Here is a 19,522-nt window from a genome sequence, read left to right on the forward strand (position 1 = left end):
GTTCTTTGCTTCTTACATTCGTCATGTCCTCAACAGGCGCAACTGCACGAGTAAGTTCCTCTATTTTAGCGGAACACGATCCTTCCCAACCCAAGATTAGGACGGTTCATGGAAGACTAAAGAACAAGGAGACGAAGCACGATACGCCAATGAGAAGGTCGGTTATTCAGCGATTTAGGTTCAATCGTTCAGCTGTGATGTATGATGTTCAGGAACAAGCACAACTTGCCTCTCTACGTGACCAGCTCGCAAAGAAAGGGGAGGGTGAGGAAGAGTTTTCGAAAGAAAGAGACTTTGAGGGTGGGCATGGCGGTCAAGAAGATTTAGAAGACCGATACGCGGCGACAAGTGGCGAACACTGAACATGCTGTAGCTCCCACTCATCAATGCACTCTTATGATAAATGAACGGAACACTTCAGAACAAGATACCCAGCAGAGCCGGCCCAGCCGGGAGACTAGGAGACTGCAATAATCCTATTAGTATAAGGCCCCCTTCGTGTGAACGGCTTAACGTTAGGTTAGGTTAGGTTAGCCTCGTTATGTCACATATTGTAACACTTGTAACACTTCATCACACTCGCCGCGTGCGACACCGTTTGCTGCATCTGCCATCGCAAAATGACCCGTTTATGCCTTCAACCTCGGCATACTCCTCATATTCCAGTGTCGCGGGAGGAACGGCAGCAGGCAAAAGAAGAGAAGCGGAAAAAACTCGGTGTTCCATGTTGGTAAAGAATGTGTAGAATCAAAGGAATATCGGATATGAGGCAAGACTCGGACGCGACAACGCGGCGGGTTCGAGCAGCGTGACAAAGAGTGACAGCTTATTGTAAGACTCTACACTACATGACTTGGCGCGATTTGGCGCGGGAAACGAGGCTAACCTAACCTAACCTAACGTTAAGCCGTTCACACGAAGGGGGCCTAAGGTCTTTAACGTGGTGTAATCCCATCCGACAGAACTGGATGTAGCCACAGAAGTAGCATGAAATACCAACTACACATAGCTACGCCATCGGTACGTTACGACAAGTATCCTACACTTTGAAACCTTCTTCGCAAGCGAGTATCTCAATCAAGCTGTCTCTTGCAAGCCTCACAAGCCTCTTCGGGCTTGGTGCACAGCATTCATTTGTCGGACCGGCTGACAAACATGAAATGTTTTGAACCAAACCGAACTAACTCGCGGCCTGAATCACAACAAAGCGCAAGAAAACGAAGAGAAAATGAAGAAAATAATAAAATAGAAAGAAAAAAACACAGCACCGTGATGGTGAGGAAATGTCAAATGATTGATATCAACAACTTGGCATGTGAGGTGGACCGATGTGCAGCGCAGTCCAGCTCCGTTCGGACTGGGACGTTGACCTTCTTGTTCTTCTACCACCATCTCCTCATAGGGCCATCTGCGGTACGTCCCTATATTCAGCAACAAATTGTCTCGTTGTTCGCTGGATATCTCCTTCACCTTTCATTATCTAGCTCTTAAGCAGCCATGGCTCAACCAAACAGACCCTTAGATAATGTATCCTACGACCCGCTTCCCTTAGAACATCCACCTTCTCCTGTTCCAGGCGCTTCTTTCAATTACAGCCCACATACACACTCATTAGATCTTCCCGGAGATGATTTGGGGCTACCGGAGGGCGCTGCACAACCTCGTTTTCTTGGCCAGGCGTTATATCAAGATGGTCCAAGTGCCCGAAACTCCTATGCTTCATCACACCAAACGTTTCCTTCACAATCCGAATACTCCTCTTCTGTATACGCCTTGAACGATACTCGCGATCCTCAATCTCTTTCCAACTACGAAGGTCAATATCGAGACGATCCACACGAGGTCGCTGAGGATAGCGGAATGTCGATGTCCCCTATAGGCCGTAGTCGACATTTGTCGGAGAAGCGTGCGGCATACTCTTCGCCAAAGTCAAAACGCAAGATCATGATCATTGCGGCCATCGCCGCTCTCATTATTATCATTCTCGCCGTCGTTATACCCGTCTACTTCGCTATTGTCAAACCCAATAGCACAAACTCCGAGTCCAGCAACTCTTCCGGTGATTCATCTCATAATGGAGGGAAAAGTGGTGACGGTAGCAAAGGCAGCACAGGCAAGGTGGCTGCTGTTACTGGAGGAGATGGTAGTCAAGTCACGCTCGAGGATGGAACCACGTTCAAGTATTCTAACTCTTACGGTGGATCTTGGTATTACGACGTCAACGATCCTTTCAACAACGGTGCTAGAGCTCAGTCGTGGACACCCGCACTCAATGAAACCTTCGATCATAATGCCAACAGAATTAGGGGGTGGGTCCATCCTTTTTTGCCCGAGAAGATTATCACACGTATTCATCTAAAAACATATCTTCCCTAGTGTCAACCTTGGTGGTTGGTTCACAATAGAGCCTGTATGTAACTTCGTTTTGAATGCATTTCACGAAACTGACCATATCGTAATCCTGTAGTTCATGCAAGTCGTGCTTTCCCTTGACAAGTCTGACTAACCTCAAATTTCCACATAGCGTTCCCGCTCTATTCGAAAAGTACCAGAAATCCGATCCCATGGCTATCGATGAATGGACACTCCACACCGCTATGGCAGCTGATGCCCAGAACGGTGGGCTAAACCAAATCGAAGACCATTACAAAACGTTCATCGTGAGTTTCTACCAAAACTAGATGAATAGTTTGTTCTGAGCATCATACAACCCAGACCGAGCAAGATTTCGCTGAAATTGCCGCTGCTGGTCTGAACTACGTCCGTATTCCTATTCCCTACTGGCTTATCGAAACTTGGCCGGGTGAACCTTTCCTTGCAAAGGTTGGTTGGAAATATTTTGTGAAAGCCCTTGGCTGGGCCCGCAAATACGGGATCCGCGTCAACCTCGATCTCCACGCCGTTCCTGGCAGTCAGAATGGATGGAACCATTCAGGTAGATTAGGTGAAATTAACCTGCTTCGCGGAGTTATGGGCTATGCAAACGCCCAACGCACGCTCGACTACATCCGCATTCTCGCCGAGTTCATTTGCCAACCTCAGTATCGCGACGTCGTTACCATGTTCGGTATTCTCAACGAACCACGAGGAATATTCATGGGTGAACCAACAGTTTTTGGATTGTGAGTGATCTGAGGCGTCTAGGCTTTTTTCGGACCGATCTGATGTTTATATTTTTCTTTTGACAGTTACGCGGAAGGGTACAGAATTGTTCGCCAAGCATGTGGCGATGGGAAAGGGCCATGGGTATCATTCCATGACGCTTTTTTCTCCCGAAACGACTTCAAAGGATACCTAGCCAATGCTGATCGAATTGCTCTCGACTCTCATCCTTACATCGCGTTCGGAGGACAAACTACCGAGGGTTGGGGAACACGTACTGGTGCTCCATGCGCTTGGGGTAAAGACGTCAACCAGTCTATGGCTGACTTTGGTATGACTATTGCAGGAGAGTTCAGTAATGCCATCAATGACTGTGGTTTATGGGTCAACGGTGTCGGACAAGGCGTTCGATACGATGGGACTTTTACCGCTGAACCCTCCCCTCGTGTTGGAGACTGTACGCAGTGGACGGATTGGACAAGGTTCGACGATGCTACCAAGACTCAAATCAAGCAGTTTGCCATGGCTAGTATGGATGGGCTTTACGTATGTCCACTTTCCCCTTCTATGAATGGAGATTCGCTTACATGTTCACTTCCAGAATTACTTCTTCTGGACATGGAAAATTGGTAATTCCTCTGCTTCCGGAAGAGTGGAATCCCCGGCTTGGTCGTACAAGCTCGGCTATGAAAACGGTTGGATGCCAAAGAACTCTCGCGAGGCTGATGGTTTCTGCCAGAACACCGACCCGTTCACCGGGACGATTCAAAACGGAAACGGTCAAGTCAACTTAGCACAATATCCATGGCCGCCTGCATCAATCATGGAAGGTGGCCCAGTGGCTAACCTACCCACGTACACAGCCAGTGGTGCTATTCCTACACTTACTGGTGCAACTCTAACCGTTTCTGGTTTGCAACCAACCAAGTCGGTTGATCTTGGTAATGGATGGGCGAATGCCAACGATAATGCTGGAGCAATGACCAAGGTTTCTGGGTGCAATTATCCGGACCCTTGGGTCGGTATTGGTGGGTCGGTACCTACGCCTTGGTGTGCTGGACAGAAGAAGCGAAAGGAAGAGGCATTTGTGCTCAGAGAGCCATTGTCCACCCCCCCTCCCCGTTCGTGATTCCGCTCCCACCAGTCTTCCTTTAGCTTCTCAAGCACATCATCCCACACCCTTCCTTCCACCGTGTCATTCCCGGTTCGTCGTCGGCGTTACATCAGCTACCACTTACTAGGCTACTTTCGTTTCCTTCTTGAATTTCTTTTTGCTGGTCGGACTTGAGAACTTACTTGCCGCCATGGACACCCACTTCTGTTATTGGTTAGTTAATTCTTTGCACACCACCCCCACACGGTCATTATAAATGAACAGACATCGGTTTTCTTTTCCTTTCCTTTCTTACTGCATGATATTATGTTTTTTTTTTGTTTTTATATTTCAAGCAGTATTGTATCACGTCCTATAAATGTGCACTCCTTGGGGACAGTCATCGTACTTTCAATGTTACCAAATTATTTTTATTGGCCAGTTATTTTGGTAGCTGCTCTTATTCTTAGAACCCTCGATGATCAGTTGATTTGGAAATGAAAGAACGATTTTACTAATAATACACCAAGATAGCCACTACGCGATACATACGTTTCAAGAAAAGGCCGGCATTGATACCTCTAAATTTATCCCAACACCCTGCATAAACCTCATTAGGTCTGTGCATTGGAATTGAATCCAGCATTTTGTTGCTGCCCGCCCTGTTGCTGTTGATGTTGCTGCTGTTGCTGCTGTTGCTGCTGGTGCTGTTGTTGATGTTGGTACTAAAGGGAAGACATCAACCTGCCGCTCAATAGAACGGGACGAAAACACACGGACCATCTGCATCATCAACATCTGGATTTGTTCCTGAGAATAGGTCACGTTCTGCAAATAATATCCACCCCGAGAGATTCCCATCGCTCCGATGGTGCCATTTTGCTGCTGTTGCTGCTGTTGAGTAGGCTGAGTTTGTGGTTGGACGGGAGAGTTGACTGACACAGGTGTGGCTGAAGTACGTGAGGGAGGAGGAGAGGTATGTGCAGGTGAGGATGTAGCATCTCGAGATGCAGAAGTAACACTGCTGTATGCAACAGGTAAATGTGGATTTTGAGCTGCACTGCCCGTACCGTTGATAATCGGAGTAGCAGACGTTCCTCCGCCGTTGGCGGCTGCTGCTACTGCAGCGGCATTCTGCGCTTGCACTTGTGCTAATGCTGCAGCAAGTGCCTGCTGTTGAGAAAGAGCAAGCTGTTGCTGTTGTTGAATTTGCGGTTGCTGTGGTCGAGCTTGCTGAACCTGCTGGAGGAGTGGATGTTGATGTTGCTGCTGAGGTGACATGCGGGCTTGGTTGGCGATGAGGGGTGTGGTGGCACGTTGCTGTTGGGATATAGGGACTTGGGCTTGCTGAGATCTCATCGTAGGTACAACGTTTTGATTAGGCAGGACCGGAGCACTCGCTGCAGGTCGATTCACTCCATTGGCAGGCGCGGTTCCGGTTACGGCAACAGGCTGGGGAAGTTGCTGGTACGTTCAACATTCAGTTACTCTGTTTTTGAAGTCATTTCACCAGACTCACCTGTCCGGTCAGTGGACGGACTTGCTGCCCATTGAGCCGGTTTCTTAGCTGCATCTCTTGAGTTTGTCTCAACTCTGATTCAACTTTCATCCTGCTCAATTCAGCTGGAGAATATTTCGGCAACTTGTTATACGCAATGTGTGTATCGTGAAGGACGGGTGGCTTTTTCACTAGAACGCAAGGAGTACCTTTTAGCCTGGGAGTTAATAGTATAGATATCACGACAATTTACCATTAGCTTTTTGGGCTGACTCCGTCCGCTTTTTGACTGATTTACGGATCGTCTCATGAATCAACAAGTGCCTCCGTCGTTTCTTTGGCTCGCTACCGGCAGGGGCAATGGTGCTGGACACACTGGTACTCGCTAATCGCTTCACGCCGCGTGTTGTCATGGCGGTGCTAGATGATCCTGGTGGCGAGGTTCCATCAGACTCCAGTCGTTGTCGCCCCTGCTCCTGCTCCCAAAGCTGCCTCCATCGCTCTTGACAGTCGCGCGAGGTACGAGTATCCGTAGAAACTACCTTCCTGGTAGCGTTGTAGCACCCTGCGATCAGTTCCCAGTTATTAGGGTACTTTTCAATCAGAGACTTCAAGAGGGCGTCGTCGTTTGCAGTCCACAAATGGTCAATAGATCGTTTGTCCTTAGTCTTGTCTTTGACAGGTGACTGTGCATTTGTTATCGACGGAATCGCGGGGGTGACAATTTGAATTGGAAGAGGCTTATTGTCAAAAAGTTCTGTGGGAGATATGTGTCAGTCATTACAGGATACCAGGAACCTCAGGGCAGGATCATACTATTTGCAAAGTCTTCGTTGAACGCCCGCATTGGAGGACCTTCGTAGTCAACAGCAATAGGTGCATCGTCGAAAGAGAGCCATCGCCCGTCCTTGAAGTGATGTGCTGGTTCTAGAGCACTAATCAAAGTCGGTTTTATATGCATGAATCTCGAGGCCGGAAGGAGTTTGGTTCTTTCTGTCTCGTCAACCCTTTTATTAGGGTCCTGCTCGGATTTTTTGTCTGACTTCCTTTTTCCTTCAGGTATGACAGGCAGAGCGACATTAAGCAGGCCATAAGGCTGCATATCTGGGAATATTTCTGAGACATCGGTCGTTGGAAGTACCAGCTGAGAAAGCTGACCATCCTGGGGGTCGGTACCTGAGATATGAAAGTCATCCAAATCCAAGAAGAGCTTGTCAATCTCGGAATACGCGACCTGCTCCCGTATAGGTGCATACAAATTCCTTTTGTGCGATTTCGACTGATGATTAGCGGGTTCGGAAGAGTGTGTATTGGATTTAGATCCGAGGACGGGGTCATTGGATGTGGATTTGAGACCAGAAGAAACATTGTTGGATCCGCTTTCAGTTTTCTGGATTGTCTGTTGCGCGCCTGATGATTCGATTGAGTCGACGACCATTGTGTCTTCTAATGCGTGGGGATCGTCGATTTCTTCCCTTTTCGGTTCTAGATCCTTTAAACCTACATCGGACTGCCCGTTCTCTTGCATGGCGAGAGATTCCTCCAGTATGGCAGCGGCATCGAGAGTGTCAACAACACTCTGAAGATCCTTGTCTTGATCTTCATCCTCATCGTCATCCGAACCATAGTCAACAACCGACTTTTCAGGAGAAGGCTGTGCATCTGCGTTGTCATGCCCGTTCTCTGCAGAGTCGTAAACCATTTCCGCATCAGCCGCATCATCCGTTGATCGAGTACCTCGACGCGGAGGTTTCCAAAGAACACATATTCCCTGCTTGACCCTTTCCTCCAGGCTGCTGGCTGCGTGCCATTCTAACACAGCAGTTGACAGATTATAGGCCAATGCCATTTTCCACTTACGCTCCTCCCTAAAGTCTGTGCGCATCCATTTCTAGGGATGATTCAAATGGTTACCGAAATTGCAAAACGAATGCCACTTACCATCTCTTCTAAGAGGTAGTCCCAGTGAGTCTTTGTTGATCCGCCTACGCCACGCTGCTTCTTGGGTTGCCTAAAACTCCAGCGTCCCTTGGCCTTTAGATACTCTACTCGCTCTGCGGTGCGTAAGAGTCTAAGCTCATTCATGGCAACCTGCAATGTATATGAGAACAAATCCTCAAGTAGATGGATAATGACACTCTACATTCCAATCACGCGTCATAAGACATTTAGTAGACTTGGAAACTCGCTTGTAAAGAGGGTTAGTTTTGATGGTGATGACCCAACGATTGAAGCCCCAAGGAGTCCATTCTTCTTTGTTCACCTGACCGCCAGCTTTTTCGGCTTTTTCGCGCTCTTTTCTCCTCTGTTTAGCATGCTTCCCCTTCTTATTTGGATTGAATTCGATAGGGAGTGACTTGAGAGGCGGTAATGGGTAGTTGGATGCGGATGCGACGTCAAACCTCACCCGACCAGGAGAAGGTGTCGAGGCAGGGGCTTGCTCCTTCTCGACAGAAGAGTCTGCCGGGAATTGGACACTATTCCAAGAACGGTAAGAGGAAGAGGGAATAGGTACGAACACGGAAGAAGGTTGAGAATATTCAATAAGTGGCTCTGGATTCGAATCGACGGATATCATAAATAATTTCGGTCTGATTGTCGGCTCCGCTACAGCGATTGGAGATGCAGGGGTCGGAGAGCGCTCTCTCGGCTGGGGGAAAGTGTCTATGGTTTCGTCAACGATCATCCTGTCCTTAGCGTCAACTGCTGAAGGCTGCTCTTGAAAAATTTCCACATCTGGGTGTGTGTCGTTTGATTGAGGAGTGCTTTCCTTGGGAGCAGGGGGTCTTTCATCATGATCTACATCCATATTATCCTCATGGCTCTGGGCTTGCGGTGGCGTATCGTGTCCGCCACTGACTTCTGGTTTGTCTTCTGGTGCGTCTGCTGAGGGTGAACGTGATTCCCCATCTTTTAGCGCTAACGGAACCTCGACCTGCTGCTGATCCGGCGAAGGAGGAGGACAGGCGAACGATGCCACACTATGAATGGTTTCCTCTGCCTCAAAGCTAGGCTGAACTTTTGGTGAAACGCTTCGTGTAATATGATTCATATCTTCCACAGCATCGTCATCCTCGCGGTCTCCACCAATAGGTAGCACCTGTGCCACTTCTGGAGCACTCGAAATTTCAATTGGATCGGAACGTGTGGAGGGCGGACTATTGTATGACGAAACCGGTCCTGAAGGGCCAATTAAATCAAGTTCATCGTCGGATTCAGCTTGAGGAGGAATAGCCGGGGACCTTGGGCTCTCTTTGCTAACTACAACTTGCGAAGAGGGCTTTAATGAGACAGATCTGCTTCTCAGCGCAGACTCAACATTGGCGATGGAAGATGAGGGTGAGGAGGCAGGACTTGAAGTTTTGACTTCCGCTGGAGCCAAAGAGAACAACTCGTTTTCCGGAGTGGAGGTGAAATAATTGTGCGGTGGGCTACAAGGAAGCGGACGCTTTCAATGGAGTGTTTGAATGAAGTTGAAGAACACGCACTCGGACTTCATCTGAAATTTATTCAAGAAAACGTGAAGGTCCCCTTCCTCCCCGCTGTCGAAATTCAAGACTGTCCCCACGTTCTCTCTTTTCTTGAGTAAATGATACATTTCGCGAAGGAGCGCGCTTCGTCGTTCACAGATTTCTCTTGAACGAATAGTTAATTCATACAGAGGGACGAAGACGGCTTGAAAAAAAAAGATGCTCACTCTATTTGCGCAATACGCTGTTTGACCAGTGTTTCTGGATCCCCAGGCATATTCGGAAGCCGAACGAGAGTCAAGTGTTTGGCCTACGGACGATGGGTTCATAATCAATAAAGAGAATGACTATATTGTATAACAGATAGAATACCTAGTTCGGATTGAAACGAGAGGCGATCACCACAACTCTTTCTCTTTACCGAACCTGAACAAAGATGGTGGAAAGTTTACAAAGTGTTATTTCCCAATTTGGAGTTGTGTCACAACATAACATCTCCGAACCAGCTGGGCACTTCTACTTACTTCCACAAACTGGGCAGCCCTCATTCATCAATATGATTAATAGTCCGTAAATGAGAAACTAGATAGAATCCGAAACAACGACTTGCTATTTCCTGACAGCTTGAATCAACCTCATTAAGCCTTGTAGTCTAGCTCTCCGCCCTTCCGCATACAAGAAACGCACAAGACCGGTCGTAAACTCGCTGAATGGCGTATGTTCGTAAGTTTCAAAAGAGATATATAGATGGAACCGCTCACAGGCTTATCGAAAGCGAGCGAATAGGGTAATCGAGCACTTTGGGGATACCAGTTTGAATCATCGATGGCCATCTGTCGACAACAATAACCTTGGAGTTCGTAAGACCACGAAGTCCTTCGGGACCACCTAAGAAAATGTGTTGAGTACAAATTTAATAGCAAAGTTACACATTAAATCAGATTCACCAAAGCGACCATAACCGCTGGCCTTTGTGCCACCAAAGGGTAAATCTTGGCTTTAAGAGGGAAGTTAGTACCTTGGCTCGGGGAACAAGATGTACGACGTCACTTGAGCTGAGAGATCAGTCAGCAAGGGCGTTGGCACCAATGGAAGGAACTTACATAGAAAACCGCGAAATCGTTAACAGAAACCATTCCACATTCCAGTCGTTTCGCGACTTGCACGCATTGCTCCTGGTCAGGACCAAACACGCTCGCGCCCAGTCCGTAACGAGTGCCGTTGGCAATCTCAACAGCTTCGTCGACGTTCTCATACGGGATGACGAGAGCGACAGGCGCGAAGACTATAACACGAACGTTAATCGTCGCCTGTAAGGCCAGCTGCTTCTCCAAATATACCTTCGTGTTGTGTGATAGCTGGACGTCCGTCCGTGATACCGTTCGTTATGCCGACCAGTGCGGGCTTGAAGTAGGTTCCGGAATCGTGATAGACATGCTTGTATTCGCCTCCACCCACACACGTAGCGCCATCCTCGTCTGCTTCTCTGATTAATGCCATGAGACCCTCAAACCGTTCCCCTGAGATCATTGCACCGACATCTACAGGTGAAAGATAACCTTCAGCCGAGGGAGACATCACCGAACCACACCGTAGTTTGTCAATCCGTTCCTTGAGCATATCGAACAGCTTATCAAACTGCGAGGCGTGGACAAGGAGTCTTTCAATACCGATACAATTCTGCCCGGCATTCTGACTACGTTCCGGAGTGAGGAACGCTCTCTGCGAGTCGGAGATCACTCACAAAATACCACGCATCCACATGCTGATCCATTTGTCAAGTTCAGTGTTTGGCAGGATGATAGCAGGATCCTTTCCACCAAGCTCCAATGTAACTGGCGTGAGATGCTCAGTGGCAGCGATGGCCACCTGTAAAATTTCTATTCAAGCAACGAAAAAAACCAAATATTGAGTCGAATACCTTGCGTCCTACGGTCTCAGAACCAATAAACGTTATGTGTTTAATCAGAGGCGATCTTGTCAGAGCATCTGCGTCCTCAGGCCAGCAACATACGAGCTGAATGGTGTGATTGATGAGTGTGATTGTTTCGATCTGAGCAGGAGGCCGACATACCTGTACTAGCTCAGGATCATGCCCACAGGTCGCAAGACAGTCTTTAATGACGTTGACAAACCATCCCGACGACCAAACAACATTTTCAGAACATTTGAGGACGATACCATTGCCAGCAAAAATTGCGGCCAAGATTGGGGACCATGCATTGTGAAGAGCTAATGACGGCCATGAGTCAATGTATGAGGGCGAACTAGGAAATTACGCGCGATAGTTCCAGGAAACAAGGGCAGCAACGACACCCAACGGTTCGAAGTGAACATGAGATTCCTTGTAGGTCAAAATCGTATTTCGCGACCTCTTCTCTGGTCGCAAAACACGTTCTCCATGTTCCATAAGCCATTCCATTTTCGAGCAGGTGGTAAGAATCTCTCCAAGTGCCGCGTCGATCACTGGTCAATATCTCCATCAGTGAACATTGAACATTAAGGTAACCAACTAGCCACTTACGCGTCTTTCCAGTATCCCGGCAAGCCACGCGCGCGCAGAGCTCCTGGTTTTCAACCAACCATTTTTGCAAGCTCCTGATGACTCGTCTACGTTGCGTCCAATCCGTATGTTTCCATTCTTTTTGTGCTTCTACGGCTTTCTCAATTTTGGCCCTAATTTCAGCAGCATTATCTGCGAGGGTTGTCGCAATATGAAGCCCATTACTCGGGTCAAAGCTGGTAATGTAGCGTCGTCCTTGAGAAGGGGGAACCAGTAACAAGTCGGGTTCAGTGAGGTGCGACTCGAGGTTGGGATGAGAAATCTTTTTTGAAGTCCATTTAGGATCTGCTTCCTATAAAGCAAAAGCAGAAGTATAGACCAACCTCGAGGTAGATGTTTGCTTACCACCGGTGCCCTGAATCTGAATGGGATAGCGCTATTTTTCATCCTTCTCTCCCGCTGAATGACAAGCCAGATCCCAAGCGCGAAAAACACTGTCAGTGCGTAGAGGACGTCAATTCCCTCGTCATCTCGATGTTCGTCTGCCCAGAGATTTAGTGACCTTAGAGGATGAAAGATGACACGTAGGAGCGTTTTCATCGTGACCGAACTTGTCGTAAGACAAAAAACAAAGTTGAAGGTCAACGCACACGAACAAACGCGTCAAGCACGTGACATAAGCGCTCAATTTTCCTAGCTCTAACGACGGGCTACGCAGGACAGAAAAATTCTACAGTAACCTACCAGAATTGAGAGTTTCTGGTCGGTCTAAAGATCAGTTGAATATGTGTCCTATCTAGAAGTCATGGATTCAGAGGAATATTGTATGGGGTATACGAATGGTTACATGAAGGTTTTTGTTACGCAGATGTGCATTAATTAGCTTTACTAAAGGTGGTGAGACAGAGAACAGTAAATGATGCTATGAGAAAAAAATCCCTGCAAGTGATGAACATTATTGAAAACGTAAACAAGGACGAAAAATGAAGGAATCTTCCTGGAAAGCAGAGGTATGAATAGGGGGGAAAGAATGTGCCTTACGGCGCTGAATTCGTGTGAGCCGAGACAACGTCTTTCATGCACTTATAGAATCTTTTTTGCGTCCGAGTTGTCCTAACTTCTTCAAACCAGCAAGTCCGCTTTTGGTTTTCTTGTGTTTCTTAGCCTCTTTTCCTGCCCCCGTCTCTGAACCAGCTGATACGATCGACTCTGCATCAGCGTCCGCAGCTTTTTCGTTCGTGTCCGTTTCTTCCATTCTTGGCCCGGCGTCGGTATCAGTTTCTGCCTCCGGCAGAATGCCCGATGACCCTCCTCCCCCCACCAACCGAATCGTGAGATCAGGATCGAGATCGTGCTGGGACTTATCCTCGTCGACAGATAGAGATCCAACTTCGATTAGTTCAGGTTCAGCCATGACTTGGGCATCGGTGTGAGACGAAAGGAGAGGTGAAGCTTGAATGACAGGAGTGGGGTCTGTTAATGGTTCAGCATCTGCAAGTAAGTCCTCTTGACCTGCCACATTTGCATTTGCTCGCGCTTGCTCAGGTGAGGTAGATGATTGACCAGACGGCGACGAAGCGGCTTGTGACCGTTGAACAGTATGAGGCGTATGTTCCCTCGCGGATCTTCTTCCAGCCTCCAGATCTTCGTCGAAAGAAGAGTGCCTGGAGTCGGGAGGTGACGGCAGCCCGCCAATCTCCCGTGGAGTCGGTAGTTCAATGGGAATGGGCAACGGAGGTTTCGTGATGGAAATGGTAGGGAGCTCGGAGGGCGACCTTTTGGTCTCAAGATGTGATGACGAGGGTTTTCTCTCAACGTCGTCTGTATCAGCCAAGACTGGAATAGCTACTTCTGCAGCAGCCGGGTTGATTTCCAGGGCATCTATATCAACTTTCGCCTAGTGGAAAAACTGCTTTATTACGGTCGCGTAGTCGGAAACGATAAACCATACCTTGACTTTCTCATTGTCGACCTTCTCAGAGATAACTCCGCTCTCATACCATTTCCTCACGCTACGATCGGCCCAAGCCTCCATAACGCTCCAGCCTTTGTACTCGCCCGCGAGGCGAAGTCCGGGTGTTGCATCACCACCTCCGTCGCCTTGCCCTCGACCAGTTCCATCGTAGAAATAACTCTCGTAACCGAGTTCATCTTCGCTGTCTTCACCAGAGTCATTCCCACCACCTATTTCAAAACCTTCCCCGCTTTCCAAGTCGTCCACGAAACTGGCTAGCCACTTGGCCCAACCGGTACGTCCGTCACCATTGTAAAGAACAACTTTTGTATCGAAATCGCGTCCGAATACGATTACTTGGCCAGCTACTCCATCTTCAGCCGGATTGAGGTCCACTCCAATATAGTTGCCAGTCTTATCCGCTATAAGCGGTATCCAACCCCGTTGCGAATACTCTTTACGAATCCAACCAGGTGGTAATGACTGCATATGCTGCCGTAACTGAGGATTGGCTCCAGTACTGGGATCCTCGTCGACTTCTCTCCAAAATCTCCATTGTTCCAATACCTCTTCTAATGGAAGAAGATTGAGACCAAAAAACAGTCCGTCTGCACAGCCAGCTGCGGACTCCGCTTCTTGTCCATCAACAATAAGATAAGACTCTCTGACTACAGCAGGAAGAGGGAAACCGAATTGCAACTCTATCTGGGACAGGTCTTGAGGAAGAATACCGTAGTTCAGAGTATCCCCTAATTCGGGGTATTCGCGACTAAGCCACAGCCGGAGTCTATTCCATGTTGTTTGGAGAGGAGGATATGATGAAGAAGGTGAGAGCGGTGTGTGAAGTTGGTCATGATGCATTGGCAAGAGGGTATTAGAACGTGAGCCTGACCTGTTTAAGAACAACCATTTAAAAAGGATACTTAAGAGAATTTGGGGACGTACGAAGTAGGAAGATAGCCGTATGACACAGGACTCGCTGGCGGATATGTATAATTTGAGATACTTGGGGTGTCTGGGTTGAACGAATCGGGATGAGAGGAAAGTATTGGAGAGGCAGATGGGATAGAAAAGGCCTCGTGTGTGGAGATTATCGCCTGTCCCTTCCGCTGCGACGAGCCCGGCGAAAAGAGTGAAGTAAACCAGTTCATCGTCGTCGTCGTCGACAGTGAGCAGGAACGAGAGCTCTTGGCTCCAAATACGGTCTTGAGTTACGTAAGTCTTCGCTAATAGTCAAGTTTCCACACGATTTTTCTACAAACTTGTATCGGGACAGCGTCTCTCAGAACTTCCTCGTACCTGTGAACGGTGGACACTGTATTGGAACGACGGCCAAGGAACACTGTTACGAAACGGGCTATGTTCTACGTCATGCTGCAAAGATCTACGAAGTGCGCTCAAGTCTGTCAAAGATTTCCTCACGCCATCGTTTCACAGAAAAACAACAACACCAATAACTACAAACTTTGATTGACCATCGATTACATTGAATGAAACCATAAAACTCAAGACCCAGAAGAAAAAAACTTGAACGCTGAACATGATTCATTGGCAGATTCGTTTCTTTCGACTTCCACGCAATGCATCCTCATCACGTACACGTGAGCCACTGGAAGTTGAAGGTCTGAAGTGTCGACAATGGTGAGTATTCTATCAGCGAAATTTGTCTGATTGACTTACCTGCTTAATGCTGGCGTCAATGGAATCGTTGACGACATATCCGGAGGCATTCTTGTCACCAGAATTGTCCACACGGACTTGAGAATTGACGTTGAGAACCTATCGATCTATGAGTCTCGATCTTTGATACGTAGGTAGATTATCAGCATGCCGTGTCTTCACCACATGGACTATAAATGGTGGGTGTCAAATTGAACTCGTCGCGGAAAACGTAGTTGTTGCCTGTATATACGCGTAAGACGTTGAGTGAACGACTGAGGAGCAGGGAATACCAACCATCCACGGGACCACTGAGGGTAGATGTTGCCTCGGCTGAAGATGGAACATTTAGTTTCTGCCGTTGCTTCCGTCCTGGAAGAATTACGGAGAAACACACCTTGAATGATTTGACCCTGGACTGAGAAAGCGTAAGTTACGTCCGTTAAGGATTCAAAGGGAGGTTTAGTTACAATAGTAGACGGAATCGTGCAATGCCTTGACTTTGGGATCCAGTTGGTAGAAACCACGCTGTTAACTTTGTTAGTTGCTCATTTTGGGCAAGGCAAAGGGAGGACTTACATAGTCGACATCGACGATAGCGAAGGAGAATCCCTGGGGGACGCTATGCAAATATCAGTAGCTTCGGGTTCTAGCGCGGGAGTTGGAGGGATTGAGTTACTGGACATTTAGAGAAACCTAGCAATGGGTAAGTCTTGACTTCGGTGTTCAACACGAAACACAGCAAAGTACCTGACAGTTCTTGCGGCCTGCGGCCAGCGGGATACCTGGTCCGGCGCTAGCTTCGAATTGGCTGAACGTGATGGTGACCGCGGTATGTTCATCTAGGCGAATTTGAAAGGATCCGCTGCTATAGGGGGATCAAACGCACTGTTTAAGATGTAGTAGGCAGAACTAGAGGAAATCAGTGAGCTATGCGTTGTGCGCCGGAGGGAATGAATTTAAACCATACCCTGGAGGGCAACCTGAACCGTTGAGACCGAGAGAGGTTCTGAGGAGCCATGATGTTAACATCAGTATTAACTGGCATGCAGTAAAACCCTACATATTGAAGTTAGGTGGCCCAGTGCTGGTAGGGACCGAAATCGAAGTGGTGGATGTCGCCGGGTTCGACGTTCTGGTGACCTCAAAGGCTCGTTCCTCGACCTCAATCGCTAAACCAAAGACAGAAAGCGCAAGACCGACGGTCACGAAGAGAGAACAGAACATGATTCAGAAGAGTCGATACGAGAACAGTAGAAACGACGAGCGATTCTGGGGAGACCAGTACCAGCAAGAAAGGTGGCTTTTTAAACCTTTCAAATGCTCGTATTTGGGATGCTGCCTTTGCGAAAGCCGCTATCCAGGTACCTAGAGTGGGGGCCGTACGGGAAACGTTGGCCTCATGTGTTCGGGACTTTCGACTAAACTGTTAAGAGAAAAAATGGATAAAGTCAGGGAGCAAATCGGAGAAGGCAACAAGTAGACACTCAAATAGAAAGGGTGACTCATTTGATGTATTTACTTGAAGGTATTTTGTCGTAAGTGCTCCCATGTTGAATAACAAGGGATTGAATGCTTTAAAGCTTGATAGGAAGCGGCAGAAGACGGATCTTTATTCAAGCATAACTGACTTTCCAGAATGTGCCGAAGTTTTTTCCCTTCAGATGGTAATTGGTAGCTCAGTCTGCCACTGCCGTTGCAAAATCTTGAGGTGACCCGAAGGCATAAGCGAAAGACGAGTCCACGGTTCGACAAAACAACGACTTCAGGCCAGATAGGCAGGCTGCCAAGGAAATTACGCTGGTGGACACAGAAGCACCCGAAGATTTTTGTTGGAAGGGAACAAAAGGTGATGGTCGCCATTCAACTCAAGTGACCCACTTACCTGAAACGACCGTGCCGCACGGTCTTAGCAAGGATCCTATGAACAAGCAAAACTTATCAATGCGCGTAGTAATCGGGTAAAACTGACAAAGAAATCATAATCATGTATTCGAATACTGAACCCGAAAGATGAATGAATAGATGGTAAGGAAGGTACACCCGAAAAAAAGCAGTCCTCTTCCTGAACAAGTCCGTTTTTTCGTGCACGGTTTGAAGTAATTGACTGAGACCCATGCGGGTGAACTTTGGCGAGAAGTCGACGAGATTCTCGTGATATTTTTCTCGGCTTTGGGGCGCTTTGAATGTAATATCGATCATGAGTATGAGGATAGGATTCAGCGTTGAATAGGTCGAACCGCAACTCTGTTGGACGCGTTTGATGTGAGTGCGAGTTGCCGTTGCCGCCTCGAAGAAAGCCTTTTGTCACGTATGGAGTTGAGGACTAGGCTTTCCGAAATTCAGCATGACCTCGTAAGATTTCTGGAAGAGAACTGAAGACTTGGTGGACGACATTCACGAACAAGGCGCTACTTCGGCGAAGACCGCTTTCCAAACTCCGCTTACATGACCGTAAAAGCCGGTGGCAGTGCTAGTGAGAATTGCCAGTGCGACTTGCTCAGTGCTGAGTACCGAAGGTTCTTCCCACTTCTCCAAGGCGTCAATGCTTCAAGCCCAACGTTCGAGAGCGTCATATTCGAAAACTTGCAGGAAATCAGCCAGCCAAAATGTAGTACCACCCTTTCCGAATCGGTGATTTTATCATGTTTGGCGCTCACCTCCGCAGTCTCTTCCAAACGCATACGCAGCTTGCAGATACCATCGGCCGATGAATGGAATGCGGTTTCAAAGCGGACGCTACAAGGTAACGAGAAATAACAAGCGACCTTCGGTGCTTCTGTTGCTGTAGATCTTGCTTCTTGATGCGTTCAACGAAAAACTAAAAAGAAAAGCAACTCAAATACTTATTGTCACCACGCCTTTCGCGGGCGGATTTTCTTTGGTTTTCTGTCACCGGTTCTGGTGCTGGCAGTTTCTTTCACCGAACCGTGGAACAGAACGCCACATACAACTTGGCAAGCGAGGGTCGTTTTCGTAGTTTAGTCGTGGATTCAATTCAAGGCCATTGATAAATCTTCGGGAAAAGCTGCGCGGAACCCCCGGCTTCCAGCTTGATAGGTCTAGAGCGAGCTTTGTGTCTTCTAGAACGTAGATTGATTTTTTTTTCTAACCCCAATAGATTCAGATCATTTAAAAGCTTCCGTCAAGCTCCTAGCGAACCAGTAAGCTGCATACCCAACTTGATTATCCCTAGTATCATTCGCCACTCGACATGTATTACCTTTCCTCCATTGCTCTTATTTTTTTGTCGGCGACTTCTGCCTTGTCATCACCAGCCTCTGTTGACAGTCCCCCGGACGCTGTTCAGTCCTATGGCGCCGTGTAAGTCTTTTTAAACTGTACATGGTCAAAACATGCTGAGAAAATTCAACTGTAGCAATACCATCGGACTCAATGGGTCCGGCTGCCCTCCTGGCAGCTGGACGACAACGTTAAGCAGTAAGTCTCATCTCCAGCGTCTCAAGAGATCGGACCATTAATCATTCTCGTGCAGCCGACCGTTCTTCTGTCTCGGCGGTATTCAGCCAATTCACTCCCTCCGTATCTCTTCAATCTTTCCGCCAAAACTGCCAGGCTACCATCGCAGTCACAGTCCCTTCAGGAAAAAAATTCACAGTAGATAGCGTCAAATATGTAAGAACAATCCGTTACAATTTCTTTTTCTGATGAAACTTACACTCCGGTGCTCCATCTCCCAGAATGGCTATGCTCAACTTGAATCAAAAGCCAACGTCGTACATTCAGCAACAGCTTACTGTAAGTCTCTATCGAACTTCGAAATTCTGATTCAAAAAACTCACAGCATTCTAGTTCAGGCTCAAAGCGACCAATCATCCGCTTCGGCAACTTTGAACGGTCCCATTAGTCCGTCAGATTTTCCTCCGCCCCAGCTCGACTTTTCATCCTTTATTTCACAGCCAAAAGCGTAGACCTGAGCAATTCCTTCTCAAAATATATATGGAGCCAGTGCGGTGCCACGTCGGTTATTGTCAACGTCGATATCTGCGAGTACTTCAATAACGCCTCTCCTGACCATCTTTTCTGATGCACACACTCTAGCTATTTACCTGGATGCCTCAGATGGCGCTGACGGGTTCGCTTCAGTTGACGATGCAAAGGTGCGCGGTTCTCGAGGTTTTCATCGGTCGGTCTTATTCACCCCCTTGGTTTATCCCTACCCAGTTTGGACCTTTCAAGCTCCAAGACTGCTAACTTAGTTTTTCGTTTCGTTTATTTCTCA

The 19,522-nt window shown here is 47.8% G+C and overlaps 8 protein-coding genes across 8 annotated transcripts; 3 read left to right on the forward strand and 5 right to left on the reverse strand.

The window, feature by feature from the left end:
- The first annotated feature begins 7 nt into the window (after positions 1-7).
- Positions 8-652, forward strand: E1B28_002521 (uncharacterized protein). The gene is made up of 3 exons (XM_043159445.1): positions 8-50; positions 101-157; positions 213-652. The coding sequence occupies exons 1-3, from the start codon at positions 24-26 to the stop codon at positions 360-362; spliced, it is 234 nt and encodes a 77-aa protein (XP_043003046.1). The 5' UTR covers positions 8-23; the 3' UTR covers positions 363-652.
- Positions 653-1,363: 711 nt separating this feature from the next.
- E1B28_002522 (uncharacterized protein) lies at positions 1,364-4,671 on the forward strand. The gene is made up of 7 exons (XM_043159446.1): positions 1,364-2,309; positions 2,377-2,410; positions 2,468-2,472; positions 2,525-2,660; positions 2,716-3,122; positions 3,189-3,648; positions 3,704-4,671. The coding sequence occupies exons 1-7, from the start codon at positions 1,498-1,500 to the stop codon at positions 4,229-4,231; spliced, it is 2,382 nt and encodes a 793-aa protein (XP_043003047.1). The 5' UTR covers positions 1,364-1,497; the 3' UTR covers positions 4,232-4,671.
- Positions 4,672-9,613, reverse strand: E1B28_002523 (uncharacterized protein). The gene is made up of 11 exons (XM_043159447.1): positions 9,536-9,613; positions 9,391-9,473; positions 9,182-9,328; positions 7,837-9,124; positions 7,635-7,784; positions 6,510-7,584; positions 5,947-6,450; positions 5,715-5,884; positions 5,136-5,659; positions 4,976-5,080; positions 4,672-4,920 (listed from the first exon to the last, which is right to left on the reverse strand). Exons 2-10 carry the CDS (start codon positions 9,438-9,440, stop codon positions 5,017-5,019), a joined length of 3,972 nt encoding a protein of 1,323 aa, XP_043003048.1. The 5' UTR covers positions 9,441-9,473; positions 9,536-9,613; the 3' UTR covers positions 4,672-4,920; positions 4,976-5,016.
- A 21-nt stretch (positions 9,614-9,634) lies between these two features.
- E1B28_002524 (uncharacterized protein) lies at positions 9,635-12,313 on the reverse strand. Its single transcript, XM_043159448.1, has 12 exons — positions 12,072-12,313; positions 11,688-12,018; positions 11,447-11,629; positions 11,238-11,395; positions 11,085-11,180; positions 10,908-11,032; positions 10,504-10,859; positions 10,267-10,448; positions 10,214-10,218; positions 10,111-10,160; positions 9,925-10,051; positions 9,635-9,869 (listed from the first exon to the last, which is right to left on the reverse strand). The coding sequence occupies exons 1-12, from the start codon at positions 12,264-12,266 to the stop codon at positions 9,773-9,775; spliced, it is 1,905 nt and encodes a 634-aa protein (XP_043003049.1). The 5' UTR covers positions 12,267-12,313; the 3' UTR covers positions 9,635-9,772.
- A 142-nt stretch (positions 12,314-12,455) lies between these two features.
- E1B28_002525 (uncharacterized protein) lies at positions 12,456-14,787 on the reverse strand. The gene is made up of 3 exons (XM_043159449.1): positions 14,566-14,787; positions 13,618-14,512; positions 12,456-13,563 (listed from the first exon to the last, which is right to left on the reverse strand). The coding sequence occupies exons 1-3, from the start codon at positions 14,769-14,771 to the stop codon at positions 12,742-12,744; spliced, it is 1,923 nt and encodes a 640-aa protein (XP_043003050.1). The 5' UTR covers positions 14,772-14,787; the 3' UTR covers positions 12,456-12,741.
- Positions 14,788-15,410: 623 nt separating this feature from the next.
- On the reverse strand, positions 15,411-15,965 carry E1B28_002526 (uncharacterized protein; the record flags this gene model as incomplete). Its single annotated transcript, XM_043159450.1, has 5 exons — positions 15,411-15,522; positions 15,577-15,612; positions 15,677-15,697; positions 15,750-15,807; positions 15,859-15,965. The coding sequence occupies 5 exons, from the start codon at positions 15,963-15,965 to the stop codon at positions 15,487-15,489; spliced, it is 258 nt and encodes an 85-aa protein (XP_043003051.1). The 3' UTR covers positions 15,411-15,486.
- Positions 15,966-16,121: 156 nt separating this feature from the next.
- E1B28_002527 (uncharacterized protein) lies at positions 16,122-16,506 on the reverse strand (the record flags this gene model as incomplete). The annotated part of the gene is made up of 3 exons (XM_043159451.1): positions 16,122-16,191; positions 16,250-16,288; positions 16,343-16,506. 3 exons carry the CDS (start codon positions 16,504-16,506, stop codon positions 16,122-16,124), a joined length of 273 nt encoding a protein of 90 aa, XP_043003052.1.
- Positions 16,507-17,774: 1,268 nt separating this feature from the next.
- Positions 17,775-19,494, forward strand: E1B28_002528 (uncharacterized protein; the record flags this gene model as incomplete). Its single annotated transcript, XM_043159452.1, has 9 exons — positions 17,775-18,339; positions 18,401-18,603; positions 18,659-18,720; positions 18,776-18,915; positions 18,981-19,038; positions 19,093-19,146; positions 19,200-19,286; positions 19,342-19,400; positions 19,465-19,494. Exons 2-9 carry the CDS (start codon positions 18,494-18,496, stop codon positions 19,492-19,494), a joined length of 600 nt encoding a protein of 199 aa, XP_043003053.1. The 5' UTR covers positions 17,775-18,339; positions 18,401-18,493.
- Between the last annotated feature and the right edge of the window lie 28 nt (positions 19,495-19,522).

Source organism: Marasmius oreades, chromosome 10, assembly GCF_018924745.1.
Source record: "Marasmius oreades isolate 03SP1 chromosome 10, whole genome shotgun sequence".
NCBI classification, from domain to species: domain Eukaryota; kingdom Fungi; phylum Basidiomycota; class Agaricomycetes; order Agaricales; family Marasmiaceae; genus Marasmius; species Marasmius oreades.